The sequence below is a fragment of the Delphinus delphis genome, chromosome 10 (assembly GCF_949987515.2).
Source record: "Delphinus delphis chromosome 10, mDelDel1.2, whole genome shotgun sequence".
Lineage (NCBI taxonomy): Eukaryota > Metazoa > Chordata > Mammalia > Artiodactyla > Delphinidae > Delphinus > Delphinus delphis.
Window position 1 is genome coordinate 103,755,609 of NC_082692.2, and position 14,719 is coordinate 103,770,327.

At 42.5% G+C, this 14,719-nt stretch overlaps 1 protein-coding gene across 1 annotated transcript in view; it reads right to left on the reverse strand.

The window, feature by feature from the left end:
- Positions 1-14,719, reverse strand: part of SLC41A3 (solute carrier family 41 member 3) — a 64,526-nt gene that overhangs the window by 23,204 nt on the left and 26,603 nt on the right. Inside the window, exon 3 of the mRNA XM_060023205.1 lies at positions 13,958-14,065. Within this exon, the coding sequence (XP_059879188.1) occupies positions 13,958-14,065 (108 nt within the window). The remainder of the gene's footprint in view (positions 1-13,957; positions 14,066-14,719) is intronic.

The following is a 14,719-nucleotide window of genomic DNA, read 5'->3' on the forward strand; positions in this document are numbered from 1 at the left end:
CATACTTGCAATCTAATCAAATCACATACCCCCCAGGCTGGGTGACCCACTGACTGGAGAATAATTACATCACAGAAGTTCTTCCATGGGAGTGAGAGTTCTGAGCTCGACATCAGGCTCCCCAGCGTGGGGATCTGGCACTGGGAGGAAGAGCCCCCAGAGCATTTGGCTTTGAAGGCCAGCAGGTCTGAATCTCAAGAACTCCACAGGACTTGGGGAAACAAAGACTCCATGCTTGGAGGGTGCACACAAAGTCCCTTGAGCGCCAGGTCACAGCACAAAAGCAGTGACTCCAAAGGAGCCTGGGTTAGGCCTACCTGCTGGTCTTGGAGGGTCTCTTGGGCAGCTGTGGCTCTCTCCTGGGACATAAAAGCTGGTGGTTAACATATCCAGGAGTATGCATCTGGAGGCTGATATCTTGCCTGGGACGTTAGCACCAAGACCTGGCCCCACCCAACAGCCTGTAGGCCCCAATGCTGGACGCCTCAGGCCAAACAACCAACAGGCAGAACACAGCCCCACCCATCAGCAGACAGGCTGCCTAAACACTTTCTGAACCCACAGCCACCTCTAGACATACCCCTTGACATGGCCCTGCCCACCAGAAAGCCTGTACAAGCCTCTAGACCAGGCTTACCAACTAGGGGGCAGACACCAGAAGGAAGGAAACTACGATCCTGAAGCCCACAGAACTGAGTCTGAAAATACAGGTCAGAACCTACCCTGGGACTAGCCTGTCCCTGGCCCTTGGGTGACGAGAGGGGAGAGCACTGCTGGGACACAGAGAACATCTCCTACAGAGGCCACTTCTCCAAGGTTGAGGAATGTAACTAAGCTACTACGTACGTAAAAATACAAATAGAAATTTCAACAAAATGACATGGCAAAGCAATATGTTCCAGACGAAGGAAGAAGATAAAACCCCAGAAGAACTACTAAGTGAAGTGGAGATGGGCAATCTACTCAAGAAAGAGTTCTGAGTAATGATCATAAAGATGATCCAAGAACACAGGGAAAGAATGGAGGCGCTGACTGAGAAGTTACAAGAAGCTTTTAAGAAAGAATTAGAAAAAATAAACAACAACCAGAGTTGAAGAATACAATAAATGAAATGAAAAATACACTAGAAGGAATCAAGAGCAGAATAAATGAGGCAGAAGAATGGTTAAGTGAGCTGGAAGATAGAGTGGTGGAAATCACTGTCTCAGAACGTAATAAAGAAAAAAGAATGAAAAGAAACAGGGACAGTTTAAGAGGCCTCTGGGACAACGTCGAATGCACCAACATTCGAGTTATAGGGGTTCCAGAAGAAGATGAGAGAGAGAAAGGTCCTGAGGAGATATTTGAAGAGATAATAGCTTAAAATTTCTCTAACATGGGAAAGGAAACAGTCACCCAAGTCCAGGAAGCACAGAGTACCAGACAGGATCAACCCAAGTAAGAACATGCCAAGACATATAGTAATCAAACTGACGAAAATTAAAGAGAAAGAGAAAATATTAAAGGCAACAAGGGAAAAGCAACAAATAACAAAGGAACCCCCAAAAAGTTATCAGCAGATTTTCAACAGAAACTCCACAGGCCAGAAAGGAGTTGCACGATAGCTTTAAAGTGATGAAAGGGAAAAACCTACAACCAAGAATACTCCATCCAGCAAGGGTCTTATTCAGATTCAATGGAGAAATAAAAGCTTTCCAGACAAGCAAAAGCTAAAAGAATTCAGCACCACCAAACCAGCTTTACAACAAATGCTGAAGGAACTTCTTTAAGCAGAAAAGAAAAGGCCACAACTAGAAACAAGAAAATCGCGAATGGAAAAGCTCACTGGTAAAGGGAAACAGAGAGTGAAAGTAGGAAATCATCCACACACAAGTATGTATCTAAACCAAATCATGAGGGGAGAAAAGTATAAATGCAGGATATCAGAAATGCATTGGAAATGAACATATCAGCAACTTAAAACAATCATGTATATATATAGACCGCTACAATAAAATCTCATGGTAACTGCAAACCAAAAATCTACAACAGATACACACACAAATAAGAAGAATGACCCCAAGACAGATTGGTGATCTCTTAGAATGATAGGTGTAAGTGGCCCCTTGTTCCAAAGGTGCCAACTCACCTATGCAGGACATATTAAGAGTTTGTTTGGGAGATTAGTTCAAGATGGCGGAGTAGAAGGACGTCAGCTCACCCCATTCTTATGAAAACACCAAAATCACAACTAATTATTGAACAACCAATGACAAAAAAATGCTGGAACCTAAAAAAAAAAAAAAGATACCCTACATTCAAAGACAAAGAAGAAGCCACAACGAGACGGTAGGAGGGGTACAATCATGATAAAATCAAATCCCATACCTGCTGGGTGGGTGACTCACAAACTGGAAAATAATTATATCACAGAAGTTCTCCCATGGGAGTGAGAGTTCTGAGCCCCACATCAGGCTTCCCAGCCTGGGGATCCGGTAACAGGAGGAGTAGTCCCCAAAGAATCTGGCTTTGAAGGCCAGCAGGGTTTGAATGCAGGACTTCCACAGGACAGGGTGAAACAGAAACTCCATTCTTGGAGGGCACACACAAAGTCCTGTGCGCACCAGGACCCAGGGGTAAAAAGCCCATAAGAGACTGGACCAGACCTACCTGCTAGTACTGGAGGGTCTCCTGCAGAGGTGATGGGGAGGGCATCTGAAGCTCACTGCAGGGACAAAGACACTGACAACAGCAGTTCTGGGAAGTACTCACTGACGCGAGCCCTCCTGGAGGCCACCACTAGCCCCACCATATAGCTTGTAAGCTCCAGTGCTGGGTCACCTCAGGCCAAACAACTAACAGGTAGGGAAAATAGCCCCACCCATCAGCAGATTAAAGTTTTACTGAGCATGGCTCTGCCTACCAGAGGGACAAGACCCAGCTCCACCCACCACCAGTCCTTCCCATCAGGAAACTTGCAAAAGCCTCTTTGATAGCCTCATCTACCAGAGGGCAGACAGCAGAAGCAGAAAGAACTATAATCCTGCAGCCTGCAGAACAGAAACCGCAATCACAGAAAGTTAGACAAAATGAAATGGCAGAGGAATATGTTCCAGATGAAGGAACAAGATAAAACCCCAGAAAGTCAACTAAGTGAAGTGGAGATAGGCAACCGTCTGGAAAAAGAATTCAGAATAATGACAGTGAAGATGATCCAGGATCTCAGAAAAAGAACAGAGGCAAGGATCGAGAAGATGCTAGAAATGTTTAACAAAAACCCAGAAGAACTAAAGAACAAACAAACAGAGATGAACAATACAATAACTGAAATGAAAAATACACTAGAAGGAATCAATAGCAGAATAACTGAGGCAGAAGAACCGATAAGTGACCTGGAAGACAGAACGGTGGAAATAACTGCCGAGGAGCAGAATAAAGAATGAAAAGAAACGAAGAGAGTCTCAGAGGCCTCTGGGACGACATTAAATGCACCATCATTTGCATTATAGGGGCCCCAGAAGCAGAAGAGAGAAAGGACCTGAGAAAAGGTTTGAAGACATAATAACTGAAAACTTCCCTAACATGGGAAAGGAAACAGTCACCCGAGTCCAGGAAGCGCAGAGAGTCCCAAGAAGGATAAACCCAAGGAGGAGGAACATACCACCAAGACACACAGTAATCAAACTGACAAAAATTAAAGACAAAGAAAAAACTTTAAAAGCAACAAGGGAAAAACAACAAATGACATACAAGGGAACGCCCATAAGGTTATCAGCTGATTTCTCAGCAGAAACTCTGCAGGCCAGAAGGGAGTGACATGATATATATATAAAGTGATGAAAGGGAAGAACCTACAACCAAGAATACTCTATCCAGCAAGGCTCTCATTCAGATTTGACAGAGAAATCAAAAGCTTTATGGACAAGCAAAAGCTAAGAGAATTCAGCACCCCCAAGCCAGCTTTCCAACAAATGCTAAAATAACTTCTCTAGGCAGGAAAGCAACCAGCAGCTTAAAATAACCACGTACATATATAGACTGCTATAACAAAACCTCATGGGAACAGCAAACCCAAAATCTATAATAGGTACAAACACAAAAAAGGAAACACAACCCAAACAGAACACTAAAGATGGTCATCAAACCACAAGAGAAGAGAAAAAAGAGAGGAAAGGAAGAAAAAAGACCTACAAGGACAAACCAAAAAAATTAAGAAAATGGCAATAGGAACATACATATTGATTATTACCTTAAATGGATTAAATGCTCCAACCAAAAGACACAGAATGGCTGAATGGCTACAAAAACAACACCCGTATATATGCTGTTTACAAGAGACCCACTTCAGACCTAGGGACACATACCAACTGAAAGTGAGGTGATGGAATAACATACTCCATGCAAATGAAAATCAAAAGAAAGCTGGAATAGCAATACTCATATCAGACAAAATAGACTTTAAAATAAAGACTATTATAAGAGACAAAGAAGGACACTACACAATGATCAAGGGATCAATCCAAGGAGAAGACATAACAATTGTAAATAGATACGCACCCAACAGAGGAGCACCTCAATATGTAAGGCAAACACTAAGAGCCATAAAGGGAGAAATCAACAGTCACACAATAATAGTGGGGGCTTAACACCCCACTTTGTTTTTTTTATAGCATGCCTTTTTTTAATACCTATTAATTGCTTTTTTAAAATTAATTAAGTTGTGCCAGGTCTTAGTTGCAGCCAGTGGGCTCCTTAGTTGTGGTTCGCCGGCTCCTTAGTTGTGGCATGTGAGCTCCTTAGTTGTGGCAGGCAGGCTCCTTAGTTGTGGCTCACAGGCTCCTTAGTTGCAGCATGCGAACACTTAGTTGCGACACACGTGAGGGATCTGGTTCCTGGACCAGGGATCGAATCTGAGCCCCCTGTATTGGGAGTGTGGAGTCTTAACCACTGGGCCACCAGGGAAGTCCCAACACCCCACTTTCATCAATGGATAGATCATTCAGAAAGAAAATCAATAAGGAAACACAGGCCTTAAATCACCCATTAGACCATATGGACTTAACTGATATTTATAGAGCATTCCATCCCAAAGCAGCGGAATACACATTCTTCTCATGTGCATGCAGAAGAGTCTTCAGGATCTACCACATGCTGGGCCACAAAGCAAGCCTTGGTAAATTTAAGAAAACTGAAATCATATCAAGCATCTTTTCTGACCACACGCTATGAGATTAGAAATAAACAAGGAAAAAACTGTAAAAAACAAACACGTGGAGGCTAAACAATATGCTACTAAACAACCAATGGATCACTGAAGAAATCAAAGAGGAAACAAAAAAATACCTAGAGACAAATGAAAACGGAAAAAACAATGATCCAAAACCTATGGGATGCAGCAAAAGCAGTTCTAAAGGGAAGTTAATAGCAATACAAGCTTACATCAGGAAACAAGAAAAATATCAAACAAACCACCTAACTTTACACCTAAAGCAACTAGAGAAAGAAGAACAAAATCCAAGTTAGTAGAAGGAAAGAAATCATAAAGATCAGAGCAGAAATAAATGAACTAGAAACAAATAAAACAATACCAAAGATGAAAGAAACTAAAAGCTGGTTCTTTGAAAAGATAAACAAAATTGATAAACCACTAGCCAGCCTCATCAAGAAAAAAAGGGAGAGGGCCCAAATCAATAAAATTAGAAACGAAAAAGGAGAAGTTACAACAGACACCACAGAAATACAAAGCATCCTAAGAGACTACTACAAGCAACCATATGCCAATAAAATGAACAACCTGGAAGAAGTGGACAAATTCTTAGAAAGGTACAATTTCCCAAAGCTGAACCAGGAAGAAAGAGAAAATGTGAACAGACCAATCACATGTACTGAAATTGAATCTGTGATTCAAAGACTCCCAACAAAGGGACTTCCCTGGTGGTCCAGTGGTTAAGAATTGGTCCTGCAATGCAGGGAACGCCAGTTCGACCTCTGGTCAGGGAACTAAGATCCTACATGCCGCAGGGCAACTAAACCTGTGCGCCACAACTACTGAGCCTGTGCACGCCGGAGCCTGCGTGCCACAACTAGAGAGGAGCCTGTGCACCGCAACGAAGAGCCCACGTGCTATGAGGCCACTATAGCACCAATAAAATATACAAACAGCTTATACAGCTCAATATCAAAAAAACAAACAACCCAATCAAAAAATGGGCAGAAGAGGGCTTCCCTGGTGGCACAGTGGTTGAGAGTCCGCCTGCCAATGCAGGGGACACGGGTTCATGCCCCGGTCCGGGAGGATCCCGCCATGAGCCATGGCCACTGAGCCTGTGTGTCCGGAGCCTGTGCTCCGCAACGGGAGGGACTGCGACAGTGAGAGGCCCACGTACCGCAAAAAAAAAAAAAAAAAAAGGGCAGAAGATCTAAAAAGACATTTTTTCAAAAGAAGACACACAGATGGCCAACAAACACATGAAAAGATGCTCAACATCGCTAATTATTAGAGAAATGCAAATCAAAACTACAATGAGGTATCACCTCATACCAGTCAGAATGGCCACTATTAAAAAGTCTACAAATAATAAATGCTGGAGAGGGTGTGGAGAAAAGGGAATGCTTCTACACAGTTGGTGGGAATGCAAACTGGTACAACCACTATGAAGAACAGAATGGAAGTTCCTTTAAAAACTAAAAATAGAGCTACCATATGATCTAGTAATCCCACTCCTGGGCATATATCTGGAGAAAGCCATAATTAGAAAAGATACATGGACCCCAATGTTCATGGCAGCACTGTTTACAATAGCCAAGACACGGAAGCAACCTAAATGTCCATCGACAGAGGAATGGATAAAGAAGATGTTGTACATATATACAGTGAATATTACTCAGCCATAAAAAAGAATGAAATGAGCCATTTGCAGCAAAATGGATGGAGCTAGAGATGATCATACTAAGTAAGACAAAGACAAGTATCACATGGTATCATTCATATGTGGAATCTAACTAAAGAAAATGATACATGAACTTATTTACAAAGCAGAAACTGACTCAAAAACATAGAAAACAAACTTATGGTTACCAAAGGGGAGGGGGAGAGAGGGATAAATTAGGAGTTTGTGCTTAAAATATACATACTACTATATAGATAACCAACAAGGACCTACTGTATAGCACAGGGAACTATACTCAATATCTTGTAATAACCTATAATGGTAGAGAGTGTAAAAATAAATAAATAAAAAAAGTACATATAACTGAATCACTTTACTGTACGCCTCAAACTAATACAATATTGTAAATCAACTATATTTCAATAAAAATTTAAAAAAAAGAACAAAGTTGGAGGCCTCATACTTCCTGATTTTAAAACCTATTTAAAAGCTACAGGCTTTGAAACAGTGTGGTACTGCCATAAAGACACATAGACCAACGGATTAGAACAGAGACCCCAGAAATAAACCCTGGCATATATGGTCAAATAATTTTTGACAAGCATGCCAAGACAGTTCAATGGGGAGAGGACAGTCTTTTCAACAAATGGTGCTGGGAAATCTGGACAGCCACGTACAAAAGGATGAAGTTGAACCTTTACCTAATACCATATACAAAAATTAACTCAAAATGGATCAAAGATCTAAACATTAGAGCTACATCTATAAACTTCTCAGAAGAAAACATAGGGGAAAATCTTATGACATTGTATTTGGTTATGATTTCTTGGATATGACTCAAAAAGCACAGGTAAGAAAATAAAAATAGATAAACTGGACTACATCAAAATTTAAAACCTTTGTGCATCAAAGGACACAATCAACAGAGTGAAAAGAAAACCAAGAGAAAGGGAGAAACTATTGGCAAATCATATATCTGATAAGGGTTAAGTTCCAGAATACATAAAGAACTCCTAAAGCTCAACAACCAATAAATAAACCCCATTAAAAAATGTATATAGGACTTGAATAGACATTTCTCCAAGAAAATTAAAAATGGCAAAAAGCGCATGAAAAGATGTTCAACATTACTAATTATTAGGGAAATACAAATCAATATCACAGCCATTAGGATGGCTACTACTTAAAAAACAAACAACCCCCCCCCAAAACAAAACAAAAACCCAGGAAGTAACAAGTGCTGAGGAGGACGTGGAGAAATGCACACTTAACAACAGTTAAGATGGTAAAATTTATGTGTATTTTACTAAAATTAAAATAAAATATTTTAAAAGACCCTTTCAGGGGGGTGAAAAGTCAAGCCAGAGAATGGGAGAAGATTTTTGCAAACCACATATATGACAAAAGACTCATATATAGAATTTATAAAGAGCTCTCGAAACTCAAGAGTAAAAACAGTAATGTAATTAGATATGAAAAGATGCTTCACTCAGAGAGTTATGTGATGGCAAAGAAGCACATGAGAAAAGACGACCGTTATTAGTCATTAGGGAAATGCAAATTAAGACCAAGATTGAGATATCACTATATATTTATTAAAACAGCTAAAATAAAAACTAGACGATACCAAATACTGGTGAGGATGCAGAAAAACTGAATATCTCAAAAACTGCTGGTGAGATTTCATAAAATTTTCTGGCAGTTTTTAAAATATATTTTTAAAAATTTTATTTCTTTTATTAGTTATTTTGGCTGTGCCAGGTCTTAGTTGTGGCATGTGGGATTTTTTTTTTTTTTTTTTTTTGCAGCATGTGGACTCTCAGTTGCGGCACTGCAGACTTATTAGTTGTGGCACGGACATGGCATCGAGTTCTCCAACCAGAGATCAAACCTGGGCCCCATGCATTGGGAGCACGGAGACTGACCCTGAACATGAAATTCTGATTCATACCCTTTGTTCACGTTGCTATTGAAGGGTCTGTCTTCATGCTGATGTAAAAAAGCTGCTTAGATACTTGAGGATACAGATGCTCTGTTAATTTTGTATAACTCTTCCCCTTGTGGGTTATTCCCCTTTTAATTTGTGCAAGGAAACCGCACGGGTAGAATTGTGTCCCCCCAACAGAACTTGAAGTCCGAACCCCCAGAACCTCGTAACTGACTTGATTTGGAAATAGGGTGGTTGGAGATGAACTTAGTTTATACGAGGTCACACTGGGGTAGGGTGGGCACCTAATCCAACGTGGCTGCTGTCCTTATGGAAAGGGGACATTTGGAGATACGTGCACACAGGCAGAGCCACGTGAAGACAAAGACAGAGGTTGGGGCAGTGCATCTACAGGCCAGGGAACAGTGGAGATCACAGCAGACCCAGAGCTGGGGAAAGGCCTGGAGCAGAGCCTCCTATAGCTTCAGGGGAAGCCAGCCCATCCCAGCCTCCACTCTGACTTTTAACCAGAGCTTGGAGACCATACATTGCTGTTGTTTAAGCCACTCGGTCTGTGGTGCTTTGTTATGACAGCCCCAGGGAACTAAAATTATTACGAAGCTCGCAGTTTAACTGAGACAAGGCATCGTCTTTCCTTTATGAGTTCTGCACTTGTTCTGCTACTTAAAAATCATTTCTTGTCACCAACTCTAAAAATACTGATGTGTTTTTCTGGTATCATGCTTTACTTTAAATTACTCCATGTATTCAAAATATACATTTAGGTATGACATGAAATAAAAATTACTTCTAAAGAATTAGCCAATTATCTCAGAATCACTTATTAATAATTCACCCTCTTTTCACTGATTTAAAATGTCATATTATTATACAGTAGATTGTATTTGTAAAGTCTGACTTTATTTCTGGATGTTCTGTTTTGTTCTCTGATATATCAATTGAGACTGGCTGCAAAATATTTTTCTTACTATAACTTTATATTATGTTGTAAAATCTGGAAATCAAATTTCACCATTAGTCTTCTTTCTCTTTTTCCTACCAATATTTTCATGGTTATTCTGACTCATTCCTCCAGATAAACTTTAACATAATACTGTCAAGGGCTTCCCTGGTGGCGCAGTGGTTGAGAGTCCGCCTGCCGATGCAGGGGACACGGGTTCGTGCCCCGGTCCGGGAGGATCCCACATGCCGTGGAGCGGCTAGGCCCGTGAGCCATGGCCGCTGAGCCTGCGCGTCCGGAGCCTGTGCTCCGCAACGGGAGAGGCCACAACAGTAAGAGGCCTGCGTACCACACACACACACACAGACACACACACACACACACACACACACAAATAATAATAATAATAAAAATAATACTGTCAAATGTTCCCCCAAATCTCTCTGGCATTAACTGCATTAATTTTATAAACAAAAACAGGGAGAACTGGTAACTTTACAACATTGATTTTTCCCATCAGAAACTCCGTCTCTCCCTCCAAATTTCTATTTCCCTTTATGGAGTCTTGTCATTTTATTTGAATGGGTCCCACACATTTCTTTTTGAGGCTTCAGGATGAAAAAGTTTTAAAATTGGTTCACAGTTTGAAATAGTACCTAATCAAACTTACAAGCTTTTGCACAGCAAAGGAAACCATAAACAAAATGAAAAGACAACTTACAGAATGGGAGAAAATATTTGCAAATGATGCAACCAACAAGGGCTTAATTTCCAAAATATACAAACAGCTCATACAACTCAACAACAACAAAAAACAAACAACCCAATGAAAAAATGGGCAGAAGACCTAAATAGACATTTCTTCAAAGAAGACATACAGATGGCCAATAGGCACATGAAAAGATACTCAACATGGCTAATCATTTGAGAAATGCACATCAAAACTACAATGAGGTACCACCTCACACCAGTCAGAATGGCCATCATCAAAAAATCCGCAAACAGTAAATGCTGGAGAGAGTGTGGAGAAAAGGGAACCCTCTTGCACTGTTGGTGGGAATGTAAATCATTTACACAGTGTAGCCACTGTGGTGAACAGTATGGAGGTTCCTCAGAAAACTGAAAATAGAGCTACCATATGATCCAGCAATCCCACTCCTAGGCATATATCGGACAAAACTATAATTCAAAAAGGTACATGCACCCCAATGTTCATTGCTGCACTATTTACAATAGCCAAGACATGAAAGCAACCTAAATTTCCATTGATAGAGGAATAAAGAAGATGTGGTACACATATATAGTGGAATATTACTCAGTCATAACACAGAATGAAATAATGCCATTTTCAGCAACATGATGCAACTAGAGATCCAGTGAAGTCAGTCAGAAAGACAAATACCATATGATATCACTTATACGTGGAATCTAAAATATGACACGTGAATCTATGAACTAGAAACAGATTCACAGGGAACAGACTGCTGGTTGCCAAGGGGAAAGGGGTTGGGGGACGGGTGGAGTGGGAGGTTGGGGTTAGCGGATGTAAGTTTTTATATATAGGATGGATAAAGAACAAGGTCCTACTGTACAGCACAGGGAACTATATTCAATATCCTATGATAAACCATGATGGAAAAGACTATACAAATAAAAAAAGAATGTATATATATGTACAACTAAAAAATATTTGTTCATTGTTTGAAAGATATCTCTCTCCAATTTTTTCAATTCAATTTTACAATTCAGTTGTATTTTGTAATGACCAATTTTGGTGTGTGCAGAAGTATGCAGTTACACGTTAATGTCTATTTTAAATTTCATCTAGATATTTTGAAACCAGATCACTTTACTGAGATTATTAGTTTTAAAACTTTTCTACTTGATTTGCTTAGTTTTCCAAGAAGATAAGCATATCAATAGCAAATAATAAGTTTTTCTCCCTCTTTTTTATTTAAGGGTCTTATTTCCTTTTCTTGGTGTATTACACTAGCTGAAACATCCAGAACAATATAAATAAAATATTCTTCTATTTCAAGTTGCACTAAGAATATTTTTTACATCATGAGTGGGTCTTGAAGGCAGAACTAATCTACAGAGATTGGAAGTGGATCAGGGGTTTCTGGGATGGACTGTGGGTGGCAGGCTCTGCATCTTGATTGGGATAGTAGTTATGTCAGTGTGTGTATTTGTCAAAAGTCACTGACCCGTACACTTAAAATTTGTGAGTTTTTGTTGTATTGATTTACACATTAATACAATATTGGGTGTTGAAAGGTTCTTTTTTGGTTTTTTATAAATTTATTTATTTAATTTATTTATTTTTGGCTGAGTTGGGTCTTCATTGCTGCGCGGGCTTTCTCCAGTTGCAACGAGCAGGGGCTTCTCTTCGTTGCGGTGCGTGGGCTTCTCATTGCAGTGGCTTTTCTGCTGTGGAGCATGGGCTCTAGGCGCATGGACTTCAGTAGTTGTGGCTTGCGGGCTCTAGAGCGCAGGCTTGGTAGTTGTGGCGCACGGGCTTAGTTGCTCTGCGGCATGTGGGATCTTCCCGGACCAGGGCTTGAACCCATGTCCCCTGCATTGGCAGGCGGACTCTTAACCACTGCGCCACCAGGGAAGCCTTGAATGCTTTTATAAAGGTTCTATTGCACTGATAATGGGGCTGTTCTCCTCAAACAGGCTGTGATGATGAACTGTTCCAATCATTCTTTTTTCCCCTCCACATTTTATGCATTTAAAAAACATTATAACAGTAAGACACAATCACAGCACAGAAGTGTTTAATATGCAGTTAAGCACCATGGAATAAAAATGTAACTCAAGGCACAGTGCTTAAGAAGCCGCCTGCCAATGCAGGGGACACGAATTCAAGCCCTGGTTTGGGAAGATCCCACATGCTGCGGAGCAGGTAAGCCTGTGTGCCACAACTACTGAGCCTGTGCTCTAGAGCCCGCGAGCCACAACTACTGAGCCCGCGTGCCACAACTACTGAAGCCCATGTGCCTAGAGCCCGTGCTCCACAACAAGAGAAGCCACGGCAATGAGAAGCCCGTGCACCGCAATGAAGACCCAACGCAGCCTAAATAAATAAATTAATTAAATTAATTTATATTAAAAAAATGTAACCTGAAATGCCACCATGGCAGGGATTACCATCAACATTTCTTCCCTCTCACCAACCCATTTAATTACACTTACGTGTGTGCACACGTGTATGTGCACACACACGGGCACCATGTCACCTGCCACTTAAGACATTTCAATGGCCTACAAGATTGCACGGTCTGGCCTCTGCTGTGACAAATTACCACAAACTCAGTGGCTGAAAATGATGCAAACGTCTTCTCTTTCAGTTCTGGAGGCCAGGGGTCTACAGAGGGTCTATGCAGGGGGGCAGCTGTTTCTTTCCGCTTCCAGCAGGTAGAGCTACACCTGGCTCACGGCCCTTCCTTCATCTTTGCAGGTGGTGGCAAGCATCTGCTCCCCCAACTCTGCTTCCTTCTTGTGTCTGACGTTTCCCCCCAACCCCACCTCCCCTTGGTAAGGACCCTTGTGACAACACCGGGCCCCCTGGACAATCTATCTCCTACCACAAGGGCCTTAACTTAATCATGTGCAAACACTTCCACGTAAGGGAGCGTTCAGTCTCCACGGGTCAGGACGTGGACATCTTTGTGGGCTGCTATTCAGCTGGCCACCCCTCACCTCTCTCTCCAGCCTCGGGCTCCAGGGACCCCCCCAGCACCCCAGCTGCATCGCCCACCTCTCGGTGTCTAGAACACAGCGCATCAGGACGTTTTCACGGAGAAAGGAGACCATCTCCATAACAGAAGGAAAGGGATTTCCATGCCCTGGGAAGGTGAGGAGAGTAGCAAAGCTGGGAACTGTGACAGAGTGCCCAGAGGAGGACACCCTGGTGACGAGGATTCTAGGACATTCGCCACTGCTTCTGGGTCATGTGTGGAACCAGCCTCAGGCTCCAGCATGAACAAGGGACACAAGGACACAGCGCCCCTGACATCTGGGCCTCATCCGCTGCCCAGCCTCCGGCCGAAAGGCAGGATGATGGCTGGGAGGAGTGACCAGGTAGAGCCACACAACAGGAAAACTCCCAACGACATCAGATTTTCAGAGTCCAACCCACCCACCCACAAGCTCCACGGGGAGATCTGGAGGTCAGATGTGCAGACGTCCACTCACCGCGGTGGAGAGGCGTGAGGCCAGTGTCATCTCCAGGTTGCCCTTCAGGCCCACCAGGGGCGGCACCAAGGTCAGCAGGTCCTTCACCTCCGTGAACACGGGCCAGTGCTGCGGGGAAAGAACTGGGGGTCAGTCCAAGCACACGTACCGCGCCTCTCAGGAACTGCTTGAGAGATACTTTGACAAGTCCTCGTTCCCTGTAAAATGAAAAAAACTACCCAGTTTCTTAAATGGCCTTAAACTAAACAGAGTAATGATCAACCGTGAACAGTGGCCCAGGGAACCCCTTCCTTCCCTGGCTGCCAGGAGACTGGGTCTGGGGCCCGTGCCCGTGGACGGGGAACTGCTTTGTCCTGCGTGCACGTCTGTAGAAACAGGAATGAGCCCCCAACTTCAAAGCTGGGGATTTCTTGTGGGATTTCTCACGGGCGAGCTGGCAGGACGATCTGGGCTGGGCAGGGACTCCCTGGCCCCAAGGCCGATGGGTGGGGCCCAAGGTCACATGGGGGCCCTGGATTTGTGAAAACTGACAGAATGTGTCTCTATCACTTGTAAATAAGTAAAAATGTAAAAAGAAGGAACAGGAAGCACAAGCACGCTTCAAGAGAACGTGAAGACGTTTCTTTGTGAAGGGAAACTGGTCCTACCTGTTTAACGTGCAGTTAGACTGCCCCTACCCCAACTGATTTTTCACACCCCAACTGATCCGACTGGCTGCTTTCGCCTCCCTGGGCCTGAGCTATCTGTGACCCTCCACAGAAG